At 41.5% G+C, this 24174-nt stretch overlaps 1 protein-coding gene across 1 annotated transcript; it reads right to left on the reverse strand.

Annotated features, from left to right (window-relative positions):
* Window positions 1-211: 211 nt before the first annotated feature.
* Window positions 212-20513, reverse strand: LOC118429376 (cell surface hyaluronidase-like). Its single transcript, XM_035839855.1, has 26 exons — window positions 20138-20513; window positions 18144-18213; window positions 17437-17580; window positions 16563-16840; window positions 15967-16241; window positions 15022-15092; window positions 14315-14407; window positions 13444-13635; window positions 12730-12899; window positions 11813-12022; window positions 10963-11168; window positions 10466-10535; window positions 9607-9735; window positions 8743-8831; window positions 8006-8134; window positions 7422-7457; window positions 7040-7192; window positions 5988-6168; window positions 5292-5507; window positions 3952-4157; window positions 3375-3554; window positions 2770-3016; window positions 2023-2121; window positions 1280-1437; window positions 700-809; window positions 212-364 (listed from the first exon to the last, which is right to left on the reverse strand). Exons 1-26 carry the CDS (start codon window positions 20375-20377, stop codon window positions 246-248), a joined length of 4071 nt encoding a protein of 1356 aa, XP_035695748.1. The 5' UTR covers window positions 20378-20513; the 3' UTR covers window positions 212-245.
* Window positions 20514-24174: the final 3661 nt, after the last annotated feature.

Consider the following 24174-nt stretch of genomic DNA (forward strand, 5'->3'; position numbering starts at 1 on the left):
TCTTGGGAAAGTCTCAGGGTATTCTTATAATACGATTTTATGTTTATGTAATGCTGTGCTTTGTGAAATAGTTGGATTTTTAGAATTATACACACGCATACACTCAAATTACGCACGCGCCATATCCACATACACACAGTATAGGCATACTTCTCACACATAGATTAAAGAGGAGTCATTATTGCATGCAATATTTTTTTTTATTATTCAGCATCGCTGCCGTGGTTCCTCTATGTTGACCGGTCTTACCCCATGAGGGGAATCTCGGCTTCGATCCGGGCAGGTCCCTGACCGGGCGGCAGGTTAACCTCCCGGACCCAGCTGGGCCACACAGTCCCCTTGAATCCAACCATCGCAAAATTACCTACATGGAAATTGAAAAAAAAAAAAACTGATAATTAAGTACTATCAAATGGATAGAGTTTAAAAAATTGAAGGACAAAGCACTCAACATGGCTCCTTAGTTAATCTTGTAAATACATCCCCATAACCGTTATATGTCTTTTTTATGACCTGGACTTAGCCCAGTGTGGCAAAAATGGCAATAAAGGTCTCCATTTATTCATTAATTCATTGTCGTCGAACGACTGTGCCAAACTGCTGACAAGGATCTAAAGTAGCAATTTCCGTGAGGATGCAGTTGGATTTTGCAAGGCACATGCATGGTATAATAGTCATATAATTGAAAGGATACTGTACCTTTGTCTTCAACTTCGACAGGCCCTGTTGCACCGAACTCCTTCAGGACTGCCGGACCCTCCTGGGCAAACCGACTAGCGCGGACCCGCACTGTCACCACCACTATGGAACTAAAAAAAGAAATATATAATATTTTCTTCACAGATCTGTTAGAAAAAATGAAATATGCCAAGATAGTGGAACATACGCTGCTTGCTGGGGACAACCACTTTTATTAGAATGTCATTATACAGTGTACAAGACAGTGCAGACAGCAAGGAAAATGTCATTGAAAATTATTTTTCAGATCATTTGTTAAATAATGATATGCTACTAGCACAATGTTTACTATAGTGTTACCAAAGATAAGAAAATTTTTTGGACATTTTATCAACGAGGTTTTCCACTGTCATGTCATTATTTATATCATAACTGGTCCTGCCACGGTCCTGTGTTTTTCGAGAACAGTGTCCGAACTATCCGGGCCAAACAGAAGGTCTGTAATGTAGGCTTTCAATCAAATGCAATACAGCCAAATTGCGATGCATCACTTGCGGTATTGTTAATGTTCCCCTGCCAGTAATCAATTACGTATTCTTACTTTTGCGGAAGTTCATTGCGAAGGAAGTTGGCCATGGCGACGTCGTTCTCTGCGCTTCGGTGCGTGTCGAAATTAGCCTGATGGGTAACGGAACCGGAAACTGCGTCAACGGCAAGGATGAAGTACCCTCTGCGGGGGTTATAACGGACACCATTTATCTGTGATTAAAGAAAGGGAAAATTCGTCAGAACTGATACATGAACCAAACAGAAACGTGAAAAAAATAAGCAAATGTTGTTGATCACGCTGTGTAGTGCCACCGTCCCCTTCCTTAAGCCTTTCAGCATACGTCTAACAAGGACACTAAGGCCCAATGCACTTACCGTGTGCCCTTTTAACCTGGAGAGGATATCCTCTTGCAAGCATAAACTTCTGATGCTATTAGGTAATAGGCGGCCACTGTTTTTTTTTGGGGGGGGGGGGGGGAACAGGCAAATACAATGCGTGCGCGAATATCATCCATAAAATTAAGTCAGTGCGGCCATACTTTTTTTAGGATTCTCTTAGGCTGCTTTTTTTAGGCATTACTAACTTCATCAAAAATGAAGGTATCATTTGAGGCCCATCTAGATCTGTTTGTATTTATAATAATTACGAAGTTTTGTGATCAACATAATTTGTGAACCTCTGGTAGGATATTTGGAAGATGTAGGTCGAGATTGTTTATGGACCTCATGGTGTCATCTTTAGCCTGTTGTATCTATCTCCAAATGCTAGTTTGATTTGCAGAATATGCTCCCTACCTCGATAAATGTTTTATGGCCTTGCCGGGTCTCGTCCCAACCAGCTGACACCACTGTTACATCCAGGAACCGCAGGCTAGGGTCAAAGATGATGGGCTCCTGTAAGAATACAAATGCAACTCAGGTGATCTCAATAAAACAGTAATTGCCTGAGGTGCGAATATAAAACTATCTGGAAGGATCTCCACTCTTTATGAATTTGGCGGTTTATCTAATGTGCCTGATGTGTGGCTCTCTTCAAACATATGGACGGCTCTAACGAAAGCTTGGTGCTCATGATCATTTTCACCTGGCTGAATTAAGAATATGTTGTTGTTTTTTCAATTAGAAGATATACTTTCTACATTGTCAACTTAGTCATTGTTGCTGGCTAATTCCTATGATTGATGAAATACTCAAATACAACATCGACATCAAAAAGACTGTGCGGTTTCTAATTCAGCTACTAGATGTCCGAAAGACTAACCTTCCTTTTTTTTTCAAAGTAAAAAAAATCAGGACCATAGCATGCCCAAATATTTGAATCAGAAAATGTAAAGCTTGGAAAATGCACTGCAGCGCTATCTATAACCACTATTCTCAATCGTTTTGCAAGCTAAGGATTAATAACAGAATGAATGTCTTCAAGATACAGTAACAAATTTTTGTATTATTTCATTTGTGTATTCTCAAAAATGATCATTTATGACATTATGAATTTTATGACATTAGTACATGCTTTTCCCTAGGGTGTCACCAAAAACTGACCTGAGCACCGCAGTCTACACAGTCGCTGACATCCAGACTGAAGCTCGGCATGGGGAAGGGTTGTGTGGGAGTCAGGCTGTATTTCGGGTAGGCTGAGGCTCTACAGTCGCTGACCTGGTCACCTTTCATGGTGGCCGTGACAAAGACCCGCTCACAGCCCACATCCGAGCAGTAGTCATCCCCACTACGGACCTCGTTAGCACGGAGCTTCAGGAACAATAACCTGGGCAATACAAAATATTGTCTTCTGAAACACCCCGAGAGATCTTCAACAACAATCATATCAGACTGGGAAGGAGCCTGATCGATTCCACAACTTGGCACAAGTATCCAATACACGTCGTCTACCTTACATGTTTCTACTCTGCAGTATTAAAATAACTGTACGGCAACAAGAATACATCTACTGATTACGATACCGCCGTTTTCTGCAGATCGTCATACTGCACTGTACCTTAACCTATATAAACCAAATGGGCTTGTCCTGCCACCATAACCAAAGACAATAGAAATAGAATTAGAGACATGGACAGGATGATAAGGTACATAAAACACACACATGCATATATAACTGAATGTGCGTTTCTATGTTAGTTTCGGCTTACCCGGTACTTTCCTCAAAATAGAAGAGTTTGCCGCCGCCATCCTCCACGTCGGTGAGAGTGGACACGGCCGATATGTCCTCCTCGTACGTCACCTTCTTCCTGACTCGCCCTTCTAGTTGGTACTTGATTTCGAACGTTGTTCCTGGAGGGTAGCACAGCCCCAGTCGGACCCACTCTCCGCTAAATGAAACAACGACATACAACCGTTAGACGATTTCAAAGAACTTGACACTGAACAGTACTACTGGAAAAACAACCATTTACACCCGAGACGCATCAGCTATTACTCGACAGAGACGGTGGGTGGTATAGACTTTTCTACACTTCTATACACTTTTGACCAATTTGATTGGTCCCTTCAATGCTGAGAAACTACTAGTAAGACAGTCAAAGATCAGAGGTATCATGTTTTTTGTGTCGGATCCAAGCCAATTTTAGCCTGCATTACAGTATGACATCCGCGTCTTAAACAGCCAGTCGGAACCGATACTGAAGCCACCCAATATATCTAAGTAAAGAAAACAAACAAAAATGCCTCCACCTTTGAAACATGGCCAAAATAAGATGAATCGGTTACCTATCAAAGTTGAAAAGATAGATTGTGACTTCTTCTGGAGCCCGTGTGTCCCAGTGGATGGTGTATGACTGTTCTAGCGCCACCACGGGCTGGTAAAACTTGGTTGTGAGACGTTGTGCCCCTGACATGGTCATGGGATGATCCGGGTACTCATCACGGACTATAGTCATGGTCCGGGACAGCGCCGGCTTGGCGGATAGAAGCACCTGTGTACACACAAGACATAGAAAGAAGCGATTATTCAGTTTCACCCCTTAAGCTGCCACTCAGAGGCATAACTGGTATATAGATAAATACCCCGTGTACCCTACCAGGCTAGAATCGGGATCGGGTATTCCCGGGTCGAAAGAAAACAGCATTGCGTGCGTTTAGAGTGCGAAACCAAGAAGATCCCGAAGGTCAGGCGTTTGCCATTTTCGTTTCAGTTCGGGAGTTAGGGGTCAAACCCCGGCATTCAGAGGATGTACAGGGCTGAAACCTCTGGTAGCTTAGGCGCTTAATAAGTACCTAAACCAAAACGATACAACCGCAGTTTAAGTTGTAATTGAAGTGTGGTAAATGAATGTGTGTGGCGAGTTTTCATGCGATGCAATTATAGGTGAATACATAGAATACTGCTTTGTTATAGTTATCAAAATAGATAATGAAAGCCACCTTTTACCCTGAATAGTTGCAATATTATATTTAATGAATGAATGAAGACCTTTATTGGACATTTTTTCCACACCTGGCTAAGTACAGATCACAACAAGACATGTTGAAAAGATACAGTTCACATATACAAAATGAGACTACTACGGGTATAATAATATTAGAATGCATTTTTTGGATTGTAGATTCAATTGTATTTCTATTCTATTGGACAAAACAGCCAATCACGTAGTTTCCTATCAATCCTTGTGGCGATCAGGCAGTATCCATGTACAATCCCCATCTGCCAAGCAGTGATGGAAACTGAAGATTGATTGGTAATTGTTTCGGTACATAGATAATGCCTACTGGCCACTAACCTGGAATCTAGTCTACTAGTGGCTCGGCCTACCGTAGTTAATGGAGGCTCTGTACGGGTCCAGAGTAGGTCCCAGCCGCCGGGATAGTTGGCCACACCCGGTAGTATTTTCACGCGGTTAGACTTAAGCCCAGTGGAATGATTTGCCGGCCACCAGTTAACTCCCACCATGCAAAACTTCTACCTGGTGTGAAAGGTTACCCCGGCGGTGGAAAGACCCTCCTGCCCCGAAGGTAGCCTGGCCAATCCACGGTAGACTAGATTCCAGGTTAACTGGCCACAGGATCTGCTTGGAGTTTAGTCTTCTTGCCTTGATAGCATTTATTCCTACCTGAGCAAACTCTCCGCTACAGATACTCGCGTGCCAGTCCGGTTTGTCCACACATCCGGGGTTCCTGACCAGGTGGTTGTCCTGCCTGACCACGTAAGTGTCCGGATAGCCCGTCACGGTCCCGTCCAGGTCGTGAACAATCTGGTTCTTGTCACCATCTTTGTCGGTCGACATAAAGGGTACGTCTTCACCGGTAGTAAAAACACGGGTTTTTACCTAAACATGATAGACAGAGTAAGTAGTTAATGTTAGATAAGATAATAATAGCTGCCAGTATCGTATATGCATACCTGCGTGAAAAACGTTGCTACAAAACAAGCTAACATTTTTGCTTATTTTCAAAAGATTGATTAGTCAGATACAGGCCTAGCGGTTTGCTGTTTTTAAACAGATGGATCAAATAGATATAAATAGCATTTTTAGAGATAAAATTGGTCAAACAATTACAAGTATTTGCTTAAACTTTGTAAAGATTTGAACTCAGACTCGCTGAAATTTTTAATGTATCATTAAGTCAATTTACTCTATTTCATGTATTCTGTACCATTTTGCAACGAAAAAAAAAACCTTCAAAAAATTTCAGTACAGTGTTGTACGCCAAATTTTCATTTGTTGTTTAAAATACGCATTTGGTTGGTACATTTAGTAGCAAACTAATGCAACCTTTCGATAAGAAAAAAACAATTGTGTTCTTACATTTTCAAACTTCAGGTCCGTGACGTTGTTTTTGGGTGTCATGTGCCAGTCATTAGTGAGCCGCCAGCCGATGGCGCTGCTGTAGCGGTCGTGCTCCGGCGCAGAGGCGTACTTCTTAAACGTGCAGCTCCGGGCTATGGTGGGGCCGTCATAGATGTCAAGGCCTCGCATCGGGAATGACCTAATGAAAAAAACAGAACGGTTTTGAAATAGCTGGAAGGAACCATAGCTTTGCAGTTCCTGTCCATGGTGGCACCGTTGTAAATGTAAAGGCCTCGCATCGGGAATGACCTAAGGAAATAAAACAGGATTAAACCAAGTCAGTTAAATGGAAGCATAGTTTTGCAGTTCCTGACTATAGTAGCACCGTCATAAATGTGAAGGCTTCGCATTGGGAATAACGTAAGGAAACAAAAACAGAACGGTTCTAAATCGTTAAATCAAGTTAGTTAGATGGAAGCATAACTTCTTGACTACGCGTTAGTTCTTGACTACGGTAGAGTCTTCGTCAATGCCAATGTCACGCATTGCGAATGATCTAATGAAACAAAATGTCGCAATGTTGCTGTGTTGTGTTTTCTTCGCAAACCTACATCGGCTACATATAGCGACGAGAAGCAGAATTGCAGCAAGAAGCTCTGAGGACAATGTCTGATAGACATACAACAGAAAATACTGGTTTTGTTAAAAGCAGATTGGGTTTTAGGCATAACAAAATATTGTAAAGACTCACGCAATCTTGTTTGGTTTTTAAACTTTAATCAATAATAACTTACTTTACACGACTTTATAGATAGGTGACTCAAGTATATATTCCATGAAGTATTCAGCTTTTGATGTTCCCTATCTTGGCTTAAGGCTAACAGAATATCATTAATGATACATTCAACTTCTTTTAACTCCCCGTGAGCTTACAACGGTTTTGTGGTCAAAAATTTAGCCTCGCTCTTGAAAGAATATATCAAGCTGATCCCACATCGCTGAACGGAGACGGGGGCGTAACAGGATTTGTACCGCCTGAAGACTTTCTTGCAAACGTTTTAAGCACTTACGTTTGGCTCGGAAAACTTCTCTCCACAGCCTCGACCCCTCCCATGCCCCACGCAGAAGCCCCAGTGTTTGTACCGACGTTTGCGCTCTCTCCCACGAAAATGCTGTTCCAGATCTGCTGAGTTCCGCCGACGTCTTTGGGGAAAAATCCCGAACTTTGGAAAACAAAAGAAACGTACATGTTACACTCGAGTCTGATTTGCAGTAATACACATACACGTACATACGAGCATAGATACACACACGCGCACATGTGAAGATGCCAATACACACCTGCGCACAAAGAGAAAGAGAGTGAGATATGCTATTCATGGGACAAATTGCTAAATTTATGAGGCGATACATTGGGTTTAAAAGTATGTCGTATATGGTTCATTTACTCACCTTGCCATCGTTATGCCAACACCATTGTCAACAAAGCTGCAGAACAGATTGATAAATGTAAATACCATTGTGATATTCTGTTTCTAAAGTATTGCTATTTGAGTCTTGAAGTGTATATCAGACGTGATGTTTTGCATACAAATAAGCTTTATATACTTTTTCGTAGAATCTATGCAGAGCGATGGACATCCAACAATATACTAAGTAAAGTTTGTAATGTCTTTCTGCTGTCGTTGACGGGTATCAGAGTTTGTAAGAAACAATCTTCAATGCGCTACTTTGAGGCGTCGGGCGTGGCGCAACTGGTAGATTGTTCGGCTCGGAATCTATAGGTCCTGAGTTCGATCCCCGCCGTGCCCCCGACGTTGTGCCCTTGGATAAGGCACTTTAAACGACCTTCCTCACTTCACCCAGGTGTAATATGGGTACCTGACTTCGGTCGGGGAGGTAAAAGAGTACCTTGTTTACCTTCTGTCTGTACCGTGTAGGTGACACTGCTAATGTAGGTTACAAAACTTGAGTGCAGTGCCACATAGTCCTTGTCTGTCCAAAAGCAAATAGAAGAAAAACAATGCGCTACTCACGCGCACTTATTTTGCCAGATGTCCCCGCCCCTGATCCAGGCCCCGGCTTGGTTCTTGTAGGCGATCAGCCCTTCAATCATGGCGGGTACACGTGGCTGCTCCAGATCAGCGTTCTCGTGGGGATAATATCTAAAAGGGAAGTGAAAGTGATTTAAATCCTGTTCAGTGAAGAGCTGTTCTTTAAATTGTCACGACAGAGAAGATAGGCATTCGGCCACACCAAATTTGTTTGTTGCTTCTCGGATATTTTTCAGAACATTCACAAGAAAAAAAAAACTATATTTCTTACTAAAGCATTTTCACATTCGTCGTACACTAATCGATTTTTGCTCACATCGTTGTACGTTTTACTACCAATACCAGGCCATTCTACATAGTTAAACAGCTTTTTTCTGCGGACTGCCAACCAAAGGAACTTTCTCCTTGGCACTTGTTTCCCTTCAATCCTTCAAAATTCATGTTCCCCGCTATCTGATAAAATAACAGTTTACACCAGCTGTTTAAAAAGTCATTGCCTATGCTAGAAGTGGTCACCTAATCATTTACGACGTTTTCAGCGGGACATGAAATAAATCGACTTTTGACAAGAATCTAGAACTTTTCTGACATAGGGCAATAGAATGTGGTACGTCGACAGATTGTGACTGTAATAAAAAATATACGCAGTGCGTTCTCATAAATCTATCATACGGGAATGTGACAGCGCCCATATTCAAGTTGACAAGTAGAGACTGTACCCTTGTCCTTGTCCCAAAGCCAGAAACTCCTGTGGAGCTGCTGCTGACGCCGGTGTGGTCTTCACGCGATCGTCTATCATCAAACCACGCTGGAACAAGAGGTCAAAAATTATTTTTTCAAAGTTCGCCCCGAGGCGTCAGAAAATGCGTGATGATGGATTTATGAAATAATAAGAATTAGGGCTGGAGTCAACGCCCCATTTGTATGAAAGCACAGTTCAGTAATATACATTTCTCACGCGGCGTTAATGATAGATCGAAGACGAGGTCGATAATGCGAACAGACAGAACTTATTTCTTAAATCAGCTCCCATCTAGTTTTTCCCCAAACCACACAAATTTTACAATATAAAAGCAAATAAGAAATATAACAAGTGTTATGCACCAACTGAAGGTGTAGCAATTTAGAGTAGCGTAGACTGTTCTCTGATTGGTCGGTTTCTAAATTCCATGCTATCAATGGTTGAACTGCTAATCATGACGGACAGTCTTCTGTTGCCTTATTGAACTCGTTTTAGATCTATCATGGCCGCCGCGTGAGAAAGGTGTATACGAGCTTCAGAGATGAATGTCACTTACCTGGCAACACCTCTGCAGAGAAGCCTTTGTCCCTGGATTAACATCTTTCATTTCAACTCCAGTAATACCATCGGGTACCATAATGCCGCCACATAAAAACATTGCTATAGAGGCCTTATTAATATTGATTTAAACGCTTTAAAATATTCTAAAATATTTTAAATATTCGAAAAAAATTCAAGATACACACGTGAGTTCAGGAGTTTCCCAGAGAGTTATTATTTTCTTCTGCTCTTTCAAACACATGATAGGAACCACGGCCATCGGAATAGAGGTTGCGCTTACGTCTGAATTGGAGTGTACCCTGTTGTTGTAGAACCGTCCTAACGGAGTCCGTTCGGCTTGTTTGAACGGCAGCGACCCTGCAGACGGCCCGGTTGGCTCATCGTGGAAGATGTACCAAATGCCAACCTCCTGTAGATATCAAATTTTAAGATCAAATGCACATTAATCTAGTAAATTAAAGATCTACCTCTGATGCATCGTTTTTTGTTGTTGTTTAAATCGTAATACACAATTATCTTAAAATAAACATCCCACAAGCACTATGAATATTTGGTCTACCGAGACTTGCAATAAATCGTCACACGTTTATCAAAATGCAAATAATGGGGCTCCAATTCTAATCATTCCGACAGAAGAAATGACCAAAGTATCTGATTATTTCCTTCTGATAGTAAATAAACCACCTTTTAGAAATTGTTATTGTAACTTTTTTTGAAAAGTAGTTTGTACAGTCCTTTGCATCGCAAAATTGCAAGGGCCAAAATGAAAGCAAACAACCGCCAAATTTTCGATCGTCTGGCTTGGAAAACTTTAGAATCGCCCGAGGGTCGACAGAAAATCTGCCCCGTCACAAATTGGACTGTGCTCGGTGTTTCATTCCTAAAAAAAAGTTAACAACAAGTTTTTTTTTTTTTTTTTGCTTTCTGGTGCACAGCTGACATCACACGGAGATTCAAGACCTAACGGACAAACTGCTAAAAATCACCAGTAATCACCGGCAGGACGTCGAACGTACTTTGGCCGAAAGTGACCATTTGGAGCCCGCCGACACGTTGGCTGAGCTTATATGTAATTAGCTCTTGATTTGTAAAAGGGGGCTTTACAACAATTTTAAAGCGGTAAAAAATAAATTACTTACAGCAGAGCCGGCGGCGGAGTTGTTCGTAAGCACGTTGTTTGGATGAGCGATCCAGAAAGTGGACACGCCCCTGAGTGAAAATAAATGCACACATATTATGTCTGATATCCGTATCCATGTCAAATTTAGTGACGGTACCGACCGTCGACGTAAACTTACAGATACCTAAAATAATCACAAATAGATCCTATCTTGACAGAACTTTTATCGACAGTCTTTAACAAAAAATACTCGAAATGCCATTTTGCAGAATTGGATGTTCACAATTTTTTCGAGGATGCATGTATTCGAGAGGACAACTAGAAGAGCTATTATCGAGTTTGAGAGTTAGCGGGTAAAACGCAGCAATTGTTTTGTGCAACATTCTTCTACATAACACACAAATCCAAAAATCATTTTCTGTCCAGACCCAATAAAAACTCGCACCAAAATGTACAAGAGAAAGTGCCCAAGCAAAATCCTGGTTATTTATAAGTACGCATAGGGGCATGTCTTACGTGCACTCTTTATTCGCGTCAGGTACGTAGTCTCCGTACACGGCATCTGTCATTCGGAGGCACATGTTTTCATCCCGATCAGAAGGCAGTAAAGTGCCCGGGCGGGTCACCAGACCCAGGTTGTGGTCCAGCACGTTCCGCTGCTCGTTCCCATCCTCTAGGAAGTAGCAGTGGCCCAGCGTGTCGTACCCTACAGTGTCCTGGACCTGTTTAAACATTACCATTATCACCTGTAAAGTCATATGCCGTCGTACTATATGTATATGTATAAAAACAATGCTAATATAAAGTTAATTTAATATTTATACCGTTTGTACAAATCTATTACAATGGAAACTTTTATCTTACAAGGGATGCGGCTCTTTTTAGTTTTTAGTTTCGAATAAGTGGTTATCGAAGTTGACACAACAAAAATACGGTTTACTTTCGTACTAACGTCTTATGGTTTATATAAACAGAAATATATAAATATCTATGAATAAGTTATCATACGGTAAACAACCTATAATGTAGTGATGTTCATCTTCGTTCTCATTTGGGCAAAAAGTACAAAACCTCCCGCAATATCTAAAGTAACATATTCACAAATTATGAAAACACTTGCTGCCCAAGATCGTGCTAAGGCTATGGGAGTAGGGATGGATGGACAGAGACAGTAGTGTTCATCTGTGCAACCAGCCGATGATAATGATTCTAACATTGGGCAAATGCCTTTCACAATTCACATAATATAACAGTTTTCATGTCTACGTGACAACCAGCACATACACACCATAGGAAGTCTCCACAATACATCATACTACACATGTGGAGCTCAACCCGTGAACTAGCTTACTGTTGATATACTGACCAGTAGCCCGTGGGTGCCATGTATGGTGACACAGCGGGAGAAGCAGTGGTGGATGGACAGGTCTCGGACATAGGTGGGCCGGCTGTAGCCTCCGGCCTCGTCCACGTCTCCGGCCAGGTGGAAGTGGACAGGATAGGTGCCCAGAACAAGACGACCCATGCGCGTGAACTCAGCTCCTGACAGATGTACGTTCTTGAAACCCGCTAGAACCTAGAAAATAGAATGTAAAGAAAATTCATTCTTACTTATATCAAATCGCATATGCAACAGAAAGTCAAGTCAATTCACGTTGGTTGCACAACAAATTTATTTGTTACAATTTTTGGCAATGAATTAAGATAATAACTAGGCATAGGGGTCTTTCACAGGGGGCTAAGACGGTTTAGTAGATTAGCTTTCATACCACTTTTTAATACGTTATAAAAAGGAGTTTGTACTTGTCTAAAGGCTCTTATATTTTCGTAACGCATGATATGTCTAGTTTCATGAAGAAAAAAAATGATAACGATGATACTGAAGACGGTGTGAAAGATTCTACCTTGTTAACGTCACGTAATCTGGGTCATGGGTAATTTGAATTCTGTGACTTGTTGACTGCAATAGTACAATCACACATTCAATGTGGTGTTTGTGTTTGATCAAAGTTTTAACTGAGCACTGGTAATATCATAGTCATGACAACCCCGAAATAATCATGATGATAAAAGTAAAGAAGTTATGAACACGAACAGTAAGCACTCCGAGGCATATGAACTCACTAAAACCACAAGAGGTCAGATAACATTCTTCTGAGCAACATTACTCTGGAACAGTCTCTTACTACCACCGGAGTCCAACTGCAACCTCTACTGTACATGTCTCCTTTAAAAGGAAGAGGCACCACACCTGAGGCGTCACCAAAAGATTCTAACCCTTACCTTTAGATGTCCTCCATAGGTGTCGTAATCAAAGAACTGACAGAAGTTGTCTCCATAGCAACCGTCTTCCATCTCACTCAGGAACTTCACGTTTCTCGTCAGCAGGCCCACCTCCCCACGCAGGTCCACATCATCTGCAACCTCACCAAAATGTGTGTACTTGGCTCGTCCTGTAAAAGTGAGGCGGGATATTTAACGTAGACTCCTATTTAGTTAGACGACTGTGTTATTTAAGAAGACAGACCCAATTCCATGCCAATTGACAACTACTTGAACCGAGACGGGGGCCGCTACCAACAACTTTTGACCCGTTAACATTTTCGTAAGGTGAGGCATATTAAGTATGTGGGTCCCTGGTTCTCCTGAAGGTGATCGAAGGTCTAGTCGTACTAGTCCATTCCTTGTGTGAAAAATAGTACGCTATTTGTCATGAATAAGCATATGCATAGCTCTTTCGATAAGAGTGATGCGTAAACCGCCGACCGAGCCCGGTGTTTCATGCGCCTATGGCGCCAGCCCCTGAACGTATGTCAGCACCCCGCTAAAAGAAATCGAATGGGCTGGTGGATAGCTAAGGCTCCAAAGGTGACCTGTATCTGACAAATATCAACTGTTCTTGCATGTTGACATGACTAAATTATCTTTACCAATGGCTGTGCTTTATTAATAATTCAAGCCATTCCCAATAAGGCCGCGTTACTTGCAGAACCGTACCGTTAATTTTGACCTGTCGAGTTGAGCACTCCTCACACGGCAGAAGCTCAAACTCCTCCGCCTGCTCCATGTCGTAGTCCGTACTGGCCAGCACGATGTGGTCACCGGGCTCCCACGAGCTGACGTCATCTTTTAGATTGATAACCATCTCGTTGCCAACGCCGTCCACAGTAAATCTGCATTTGGGACTTCCTATCAAGAAAATAAAACCTAATTGTTACGGTCATATGTTACGGTCTTGCCAAATAATGCAGAGAACCGTCCAGACAATGGGAAACATAGGAGTGTACTATCAGAGAATAGTTAGCCCAAAGTAGTTACTTAATTCAAGCAACTGAATATGATGTTTTAAACGGCTAGCACTGACTACCTTTTGTCAGTTACACTGAGGAGAACTGGTTATAAACAAATTGTATACTATGAACTAAAACGCAAAGGAAACAAATTTTAGATAGGAAACAAAGGTAAGACAAGGTCAGTACGAGGTTAATGCAAATGAGTCTACTTGTTCCTGATGTTTAATATGTAGGAGCTAACGTTAACTCACTGACGAATGCTAGTGAATAATATCTGAAAGATCTAATCGTTTCCCAAAACATATCTCTTATATATCCAGTTGCTTGAAAAAAATGCTTTCTGGCGTTTTTCATTACCTGGTTGTTTTACCTTCATCGTTACTTACATTTGTGCAATTCGTACATTTGTGTAATTACAGTTACATAGTTATGACAAGGAGAAAGTCTAGGGTAGAAACTTCCCAGAAGTACATAAATGAAAATTATGTAAACATTTAATGTATTCTATGTGATATCTGAAGATGTATCAAGCCCGGTGAGTTAGACGAAACCCAACACCCCTGACTATCACTCACCTCCGAGCCATTCACTTGTCGCCGTGACCTTGAAAGAGCCAAAGAAAGACTGAAGAGTGACCGCAGCGGTAGCTGTTCCTGTAGTCTGGTCATCTGCAGAAGCATGGGGTAAAAGGCACATGAACAGAGAGGGGGCGGTATCAACTTACTGACACCATTTATCGATTGAAATTGCTAACGTTACGTGATCATAAGGTCAATGTGATTGCTCTTTTATACATTGGGTGCTGTAGATGAGTGGAATATCAATATAATATCCAGACTTTGCATGTTTTACAAAATGACCAATAAACTGGTTGAAGTACCGACTGAAAATATCAAATCCACCAGAAACAGCCATGACTTTTTACAGTCATAGCTGTTTCTTAAAAGTACCAGAGTTACCAACCTAGGATTGATGTTCAAAAATTCGTATTTTTTCAGAACTATTGTAGGGTGGAATTTGTTATTACCAAACACAAGGGGCAACTTCTCTGGATAGTTTCAATCGACGATTGCAGATAGATGTGCAAAAGCTAGGTGTGACGGGTCCTTCGGTGTAATATAACCGGCTGCTGCCGCGCCGTGGGCCTGCGAAGCTGGTGTGTTACGCCAAAGGGCGGTCATACCGGATATATAGATACAGAATATAGATACATAGAACTTTTCCTGCGTATCAAAATACAGTTAGGTACCAATAGTCAATGATAAAAAGACTTTTTCCTTACCTATGTATGGGAGTCTCTGTTCCACAGCAACACTGGGATCATCTTTTACACTAACCATCGCCCATGGTTGTCTGCGGGGTTCAAATAACGCATGAAGAGCATCTACTATTTACAGGATGAAGGTTTCATTGCAAATTATTGCCCGTGGGCTAATTGCAGAATATATGAAACAAATAGTGTAAAAAAATAATAGAAAAGGCGGGATCTTTCGTCAGACTAGACTGGACACTTTCTAGTCTAGTCTGAAAGCTAACTCTAAATTCTAGTTTATAGTGTTCGACTTCATTTTTTGAACACAGTAAAAGACGAAAGATCCCACCTTTTCTATTATGAGAGAATTTTTTGATGTTAGAAGAACTGTTTTCTTTCTTGAAAAGTCAACGCGGGAAAATCTGGCTGGAGTTTGTTGGTTTCTTCAGACATCTTTTTTCTTTCGTGATCGTAGAGCCACCAGTTTGAAATAAAATGTGTTTCATGTTTGAAGTGCATTGTTTGCAAGTTCTTTTTCACAGGTAACTTCTCGGTGGCGCCCTCTTTCAGTTTTAAAAGTGCTGGCAGTAATTCTGATTTTGATGGTTGCCGAGCGTAGATCAAGACTATCTAATTAATTATTTTACATAGTGCTGATTTGCAGGTAGCTTACCGGTATAAATACTCAAGTGTTAAGGAAAAGCGTGAATATGCATATCAAAGATTCTCGCTCTTATTATGGTATATATGGATGTATTATCACCAAGTGAGTTACACATATAGTATATATATATATATATATATATATATATATATATATATCTTTTAAAAAGAAAAATGTTATGAAAACTCTCCCTTCTACCGACTTCCTTAATTGGCGGACGGCATAGACTTTGATCCACTCCGTGGCATGCAAAAGGTCAGTGGTAAGAAATATGTTCAATATGCTTAAGTCTTAAACTGCAACAATATTACCTCCTCCCTAGTGTTTCCACTTCAACACTTCCAAGTTCCCCAATCTTCTGTTTTGCCGTGGCCTCTAGTTTGCCATTTGCTGTGTTCACTACCGCCAGTGCCACGACTTTCCCGGCGGGGACCTGGTCGATGAAGGCCGCCAAGCGCAGGCTTTCTGCTTCGTTGACCTGAGTGTCAAACCTTTCTGTACTGAGGTGGGTCCCGGAGATCTCGTCAAAGACTCGCACGTGAATACCACGGGGCCGGGCAGGCGCAGAGTCCCAAACGTAGGTTCCCTGCCATTCAACAGAAACAACACACGACCGTAGCTACTTACTTGAAGCTATAAAAGCTGTACGTTTCGCTATAATTTCAAGTCACAAGGGGACCCAAGATGTACTAGTGACCTGTTTATAACGTTATTTTCGTTGTCTTAACAAGCAACATGGCAGCCATACCGATTTTCCCTCATACACCGACTTCTAGGAGCGCCAATTTCTAAGTTATACCTAGGACACATCCACACCGATACATAACAAACAAACGCACATGTGCGCTATACTCCTATTTACTTCTTTAATGGAAAGGAGATTTTTAAAAGAGTATAAGTGTCCGACCTTAGGTAGCCCTCCTGCTGGCACAGTCTGGCTCAGTTGTGTCCAGCCCAGCTTGTGTTTCCCGTGGACCTCCAGCGTGCCACCCTCCAGCACCAGGAACTGTTTGTTGTTGTTCCTGTCGACCGAGCGGCCGTACAGGGCCACCGTGGCGCTCCCCTGGTACGGACAGGCCTCACTGCCGATGTGGAACTCTCCATCAGCGCTGACGAGGATCTCACGTGATCTTAGGACGATCTCTGTATCACTGGACAGGCCAAGGTCAGCAAATACAACCCGACCTGAAACATCAAAAGTAACGTTAGGTTGTTCCTTAGAAAATGTCAGACCACAAAAATCGTGTTCTGTTTTGTGTCCTTTGGGAATCCGCAGCCCTAAATAGTTTTTGGTGACGCAATCTACCTGCCATAATGTATCTTGAATTACAGTCACATTTATTTAACAACAACTTTTATAAACTGCAATCAGATGCTGATTTTGTTCACATAACGGCCACAGCAGACATGCAACATTCACTATTTTTTTTAAAAATTCAATAGCCTGATATATAAAGCAGGGAGCCTGGGTGATATTAGCTCACCAAGATAAAAGCAGGGAAAATCAAAGTAACACACTTCAAATACGTGACAAAATCAAGGTACAAGCTTCAGCATGACTTGGACTGATGGCCTTAATTAACAACAAGTTTTAAGGTCCCATCATTGGATACAGTACCTTGGAAAGCCATTATCGAACTTCTATTATCCTGGCCCTTGGTAATCGACCTACCAAATTCATCAGAATCCAGCCAAGGCTTTTAAAGACAAGCACACTAAAAATATTACCTTTCGGGCAAAGGTAACAGTAGTTATACTGAATTCAATTCTTAGTTGCGTACCTCCGTCTTTGATTTCCAGGGAGTGGAATGACGCCGATGACTGCAGCAGGAAGTTCTGTCCCCGCCCCACAACCACCCGCGCCGCCTCGTCATGGTCCGGGTTCCACGGGGTCAAGGTCGGGTCAGCATCCGGGCAATCTACAGCTGTTTGCAACGGTACAAGGACGACGTTTAGCTATAGTGATGCTATCTGTTTAAGGGTAGCAAAGTTTGATAAAGGCCCAGCCGTCGGAAGAAAGATAATCTTTGATTTAACAGTCAAAGTCTTGTTCAACCCACATAGCCAAACATAAAATGATTTAAGAGTGATCTCTTCTTAATGTTTAAAGTGTTACGTTCATTCAGAGTTTTTTCCTTTTTTTTCTTAATGTCCGGACAGATCTAACGGACTCAAAGACAGTTTCCAATGGGCTAAACAGTGCTCAACAGACCCCAATAGATCTGATTGGAGACCAGTCCTTTCTCTAGGGGACTAACACTTTCCTACTCTTCTCTTACATAACAAGTTTCACAGAAACGTCCGCAATTTCTAATAGGTTAAGTGCAAGGGATATACCATGAAAATGCATCCTAGGTCTCTCAAGGTATGATGTGGACCTTCATACAGACCCGCATCACAGCCATCCCACTTCGGCATTCATCATCATCATCATGTCATTGCAGAAAACAACATTCCTGGCGAGGGTAATTATAATTATAGTTCCTACCGCGTGTCTCTTGAAGAGCCCTGCTGTCTTGGGTGTTCTCGCTTGTAGTGTATTTTAGCTCCTTTAGAACCTGTAATGGACAAGAAAAACTGAAATTCTATATTCTTATACAGTTGCGTGTTGTTAGTGTTCGAAGTATTTCAGAGTGCATTTAGTCGTCTCTGAATCGCCTTGAATTTAGCTTACACCGTAGATCTTTGTATTTGCGTTACTAAGTAACCGCACGTGCTCCATCCCTATTCTAAAAGCAAAGATACATTTCAGTCGGGGGGATAGTATACACGTAGTGGCCTGGATTTTATCTTGACGACTAGAGCAAGCTGTAAAAATTTCGATTGCTTGTAACCCACGACAGAAACCCATGCTTCCATGGAGAGCATCACTCTAAAGTAAGGTAGGCCCAACGTAGGATATTGTAAGAGGAACGGGTGGTTTTCTTTGGCTTGTAGAGATGAGACGCAAATATGCTGGTGGCACTCTACTTTGATGTTATTGAACGCTGAACATATTCTTTAGCATTGTGTTATAACACAAAATGCTGTGACCACCGGAGGAGCAGTTTTGCTTGTGACGTGCCAGGTATACACGTCACTAGTAAGACCTAACCTTGAATATGCCGCTACAGTATGGGACCCGTATACAAAGAAAGACAAAGATAAACTTGAAAGGGTACATAACCAAGCTGCCCGATTCTGCACAAACAACTATAACAGGGATTCTAGTGTTACCAAAATGAAAACAGATTTGCAGTGGATGTCACTTGATGACAGAAGGAAAATGTCCAGACTTTCCATGATGTACAAAATGACCAATAAACTGGTGTACGTACCAACGGATAAGTATCTAATACCAGCTCAAAAAAGAACAAGAAACAGTCATGCCTTCAAATACCAGAGTTACCTACCTAGGATTGATGTGTTCAAAAATTCGTACTTTCCCAGAACTATCGTAGAGTGGAACTTGTTATCACCAAGTACAGTAGGGGCATCTTCTATCGGTAGTTTTAAAGAACGCTTGCAGATAGATGTGCAAAAGTTAGGGGAGTAACGAGTCGTTTGGTGTAATATAACCAGCTGCTGCCGCGCCGCGTGCCTGCAAAGCTGGTGTGTTACGCCGAACGGCGGTTATACCGGCTATATAGATACAGATACAGGAATACGTATTTGTGGCTTAACATAACTGAGTAGGCAGTCACTTGTCGGGATGGGATCGGCGACCTCACATACAACACCTTTCATTAGCGAAATAGGGTTAAGTAACCTTACACATATAACAATGTATTGAGGCAGGTACATGTAAGGCAAACTGATACTAAGAGTTACTCAGATATGATCAGGCAACTGGATATGACAAAATAACAAACACAAAATCATATCTAGTTCGGACATGTTACTGAAACAAAATTGAATGTTGCCTTTTCACAGATGTTATACTTTACTCGGATTGCACCTTAGATTGCAATAATTTGCTTTGTTTCATTATCGGGTTATGCCGAGTTTGTGTATACATGCAACTTTGAAAACAGATGGTGAGATGTTGTACCTGTATAAGTTAGTAAATAAATAAAATTCAATGTCGCGGTGGGTGGTCAGGCGATTATCGACTTTCGTCGGAATGTAATGTCTATGGTTTAAACTCGGGTATATCGTTGTTATTGTGACACACCAGCTAGCTACTGTAACCAAAATATCACCAATGCGTTTTTAGAAACCGAAAATATAACAATTTATTTCATGTTTGCTGTACCGTTCTAAATAAGTGATACATGTACGTGTAGCTCTTTAGAGTATAGAGGGTACAAGACGCATTCGCATTGTCGGGTTTATACCACCTACCCACCTTAAAAATATCATTCTTAGGTTCTCGGACGCTAACATTAACAGCACAATAGAAGAGGGATGGGCAGAAATCATCACCATCCGGGCATAAATAAACCGTAGTTTACAAGTACATTTGTACCAAGTTTTATAAACAGAGGTTTAGACCACATGTACCTTCATCACTGCTTTCTCCACAATGTCTTCCGACCAGTCTTCGTTCCAAGCCGAATTTTCCACGACGGTCTCTTCTTCCTTCTTCTTCTTAGCCGCTTCCTCCTCCAGCATTACCACTTCTATAGGCTTGTCAGGCTTTTTTTCGACATCGAGAACTACCGATGCCTCGCTAGCCGCGGCGGCGGGGCTAAGCGCGAGCATAGCCGCCAAGACGAGTTTCAGCGCCACGGTAGTCATCATGCGTCTTTTTGCGTTAGACTACTGGTAGTCACACACCCGGTTTGGGCTGAAATATTTAAAGGGTGGGTTTTGCTTGGTTGGGTATGGAAATTATGGATCAACTTACTAGTGTGGGTATGTCTCCGCGTGGCACGGAAACTTGCGTCAGAGGACAATACTGTAAGTCTTCAAACGTTCGCGATGGTTTTATTTTCTTCGTGATACCTATATCCAGCCTTATATCGCGAATGCCCCTCCGTGCATGGCAACTGTATTTCAGAACTCATTCATTGACAAACTTTGACATTGACACAGCGAGATATCATAACCTGCTTTTCTCTCTTCCATATATACAATATAACACAAAGACCCATCGCGAAAGTAACTGAAATTACAGTGGATGCCAGAAAAAGCGAACACAGTGGCAACTCCCCACTCTGACGCACATGACTGCTGTATCAACACTTCGTTGACTTTTAAAAGACCTGCTCATGCCTACTTTGGCGTCAATGTGGGTGTGTTGTTGTTTATGTTTGTGACGTAGTTTTGTGTTACTTTCCTATGTATAATTCAATTTCTCTTATGTAAACATAGAATGTTTAACAACGTACACCAAACAGCGTTTGAATGGGATTAAAATCGCTTTATCTTCAAAGATAATCGTGTGTACTTTGCATTTCAAACCACCCGGTGTAATATTTAAATACTTTTCAAAGCAACTTGCCAGTAGACAAATGGCATCAATATACTAGAATACTTTGTTGGTACAGTCGTTATGTTAGCTTTGTAACTAATACAGCCAGGACTACAAACTTTAAAATACCGATAACTGTACAATATACAATCAACACAATTAACGGTTACATTGCGTTTGCCGATACTTGAGGTTTGTTTTATAAACTGTAGGTTATACAGACAACCCAACATACGGATTACTTTAGACGGAAAGACAAATCCGTTTCTATTAAAAGAATTCGACCTTTCGGCCAGACACATTTCCTAGATCAGTGACATTTATGACGCTTGCTTCTGTACCGTGTGTGTTAATCCCCTGTCTCATATGACCTTTAGACCTTCTGCAGACAGTGGTGGAGAGCTAAGATGTAAGCAAGGTCATTTGTTGTTTAGTGTTACTCGGCGAGCTGTCTACTTATCTTGAAAAAACAAAGCAGTTGTCTATGACAGCCGACTACTAAGTTTGGGAAAATCATAGTATGAATAGTCATCATCTACATTGGTTGCGATCTAAAGGGGCAAACTGGAGTTTGAGAAGGGTGAATTCAAGGCAAAGGGCCTATGTTTTCGACCGTTGTGTCGCAAAAAAACGGTTCTGTTTGGACGGAAAAAGTAGTTATAAGAGTCCCTTAAGCGATAGCTGATTCATATAATAAAGAATTTGGCAACAGCGCATGCTGGGGGTGACTTGAGCAAGAGGTAGGGAGGGGAAAGGAATGAAGTAAATTAAAGAAGGAGACAGAAGAAAGAGAGATGGCTGATGGAGCGAGTAATGTTTAAATTTGTTATTGTTGTATCTTTATCAAGATGAATGGATTGATCGAATAAAATTATTGCAAAATTTTTCAAAGTAAAGACAGAAAATCATTCATGAAAAATAAACATGATGAGAAAGAAAGTAGACATATGAATTATGTAAAACCGTTTGTATAGGTCTGTTTATACGTTTTGTAGAGCGACCGGCAGGTCGAATCGCAGCATGAAGGGTGACTATTGTGATGTAAACATGACAGTGCCTAAAAAGGGAGCGGGGCTTATCTTCAGTTTGTTTGTGAACGGCAGCAGAGCGAGAAATCAAGTAAGACACGCGGGCACGAATCCCACTTTTCTTCAAGAGAGGGTTTGGCTTTTCAAAAGGACTTACGTCTGCATTCAAAAGAAATAGAGAAACAGTCACGCCACCACTCTTGCTTAAAGTCATACTGGTGCTTGTCTGAAAGCTTTTTTCTTTAACATGACAATCCCTTAGATTACGGCTTTGTAAAACTACCAATACCCGGTGTAACAATCGTTACCTGAAGCTAATATCCCCACCACCGTGAGTAAAGCCGTGTAAAACCCTTGGTTTTGATGCCGAGTCAGATCATGTCTTTTCTGTAGCTTACCTGTATTTGAGACGTGTCGGCGGCTTAGTAGGTAGATCAATTTATCTATTTTCTTTGTATACTAACCGCCGCAAGCTAATAGGGCTAGAGAACTACTCGAAACCAGGATTTACATAGGATTAGTGTTGTTGCCAGATAAAGACGTCTATGCAGACAATGGTGTACTATGATGTTGAGCTCGTAAAATTAACGTTCAAAGTTAGAAACACCTTCCCTTGAAATCTACTACTGTTACTGTTCCCTTCGAAAATGTACGTTACGCAAGGCTGCCCACGACGCATGTGAAAATTTGTGCCTAACTTAGATTAGGGACGTCCTCTAGGATGGGACTTAGAGCGGAGGTCCAGTATTTGAGAAGAGCAACGTCTCAATCACGTTTAAGGACCCCCCATACTTGTCAAAAACAAATAGAGTCGTTCCCGGTAGGTCAAACGCACTGTATATTTGCGGATCTTCAAGATATGCATAATATTCAGCTTTTCAAAGGTGTTGTTACGGCTTGTGGCGATTTGACGGTTAAGCGAACAAAGAAAGAATTGAGTTGTTTATAGTTCTTTCCAGTGGATGATCGGTGAGAGAGGCAGGTATCTGGCCCCTCTGTGTGAGAGTATGAGAGTTAAAGTTGTCACAACATACAGCTCCTGTATGGGACTATTTACGTGTGACCTTAACAGCTGACTGTCGGGGTGAGTAGCTGCTGTTCCGTTGACCTCCGCAAGACCTTTGGTTGCGAAAAGCACTCAGACAGATATAAGTTTGCTTCTTCCCGTCTTTTTTTCCGTTCGGCGCCGTGCTTTTGAGATATTGTCCCCTGGGAAGATTCGGTGGTGCTGCCAAAGCCAAGTGCAAAAAAAAAGTGATGCTCAGCTATTAGTTCTTGCACAGCTTACCAGCAGGAACAAGAGTTCGTAGACCTCAGGCCTGCATGAAATGTATTGGGTGTCTGTAGACCTATGGCAATGACTGTGCGTGTAACGTTCCCTGCACAGCATATAGTTAGGTCTATTTAACTTGTAATATATTTGCAAGGTAAAGAGAAAAAAATAAGTTTTGAAAACATCCTTGTGTAGATGATGAGAATAGATCTTCTATTCGTTCTCTTTATCTGAAGAACTTATCAGTACTAAAATATGTAGAGCGAATCCCAGTGTTCGATTTTCTGTCTGATACCATTTAGAATTTCGGCAGATGCCGATCAACATTTGCATTGCTATGTTGACAAGGTAGGAAAAAATACCATAGAAATGCAAAAAGTCAGATCTGTTCGCACGTTCTTGTAACTAGAAAGGCAACATTTTCGTAAAAATGCAGTAAGTCTTTCCCGTGGCCTTTTCTATTCACACACAGTGAATTTATAATGGATGGTTTGTACGTGTTAGTTTAATTTTTTTTCTAATGACGATTGACGAATTTGCTTTTTAAAGTTGAGACGAAGTAAGTGTGTCACCATCTTAAGTGTTTTGCCTGCCTACCTACCTAAGTGATTAGGCCAGTAACTGGCCCCTTGCTCCTCTCCGAAACATTTCTTCACGTCGCACGGTCAGTCGTCTGGTTTCCGGTGTACTGAGACCACTCAGTCCGTGTCTAACTGACTTATGCTGCAGATGGAAGCGACCACTCATCTTCCCAATTTTGGTTTGCCTTTTGCTTGATTAAACAAACAAAAAATGAATACTAGTAAATAGTAAAGCATCATCG

Source organism: Branchiostoma floridae, chromosome 13 (genome assembly GCF_000003815.2).
Source record: "Branchiostoma floridae strain S238N-H82 chromosome 13, Bfl_VNyyK, whole genome shotgun sequence".
NCBI lineage: Eukaryota > Metazoa > Chordata > Leptocardii > Amphioxiformes > Branchiostomatidae > Branchiostoma > Branchiostoma floridae.

Bases quoted from the DNA above. Each gene is read 5' to 3' on its own strand.
- LOC118429376 (XM_035839855.1), bottom strand. From the start codon at position 20,377: ATGATGACTACCGTGGCGCTGAAACTCGTCTTGGCGGCTATGCTCGCG. The intron at 8,135-8,742 runs GTACAGTCTCTA...CTTCCCTTTTAG, and splicing joins GCTTTGGGACAAGGACAAGG to ATATTATCCCCACGAGAACG. The intron at 365-699 runs GTACAGTATCCT...ATTTCCATGTAG, and splicing joins TGTCGAAGTTGAAGACAAAG to GTAATTTTGCGATGGTTGGA.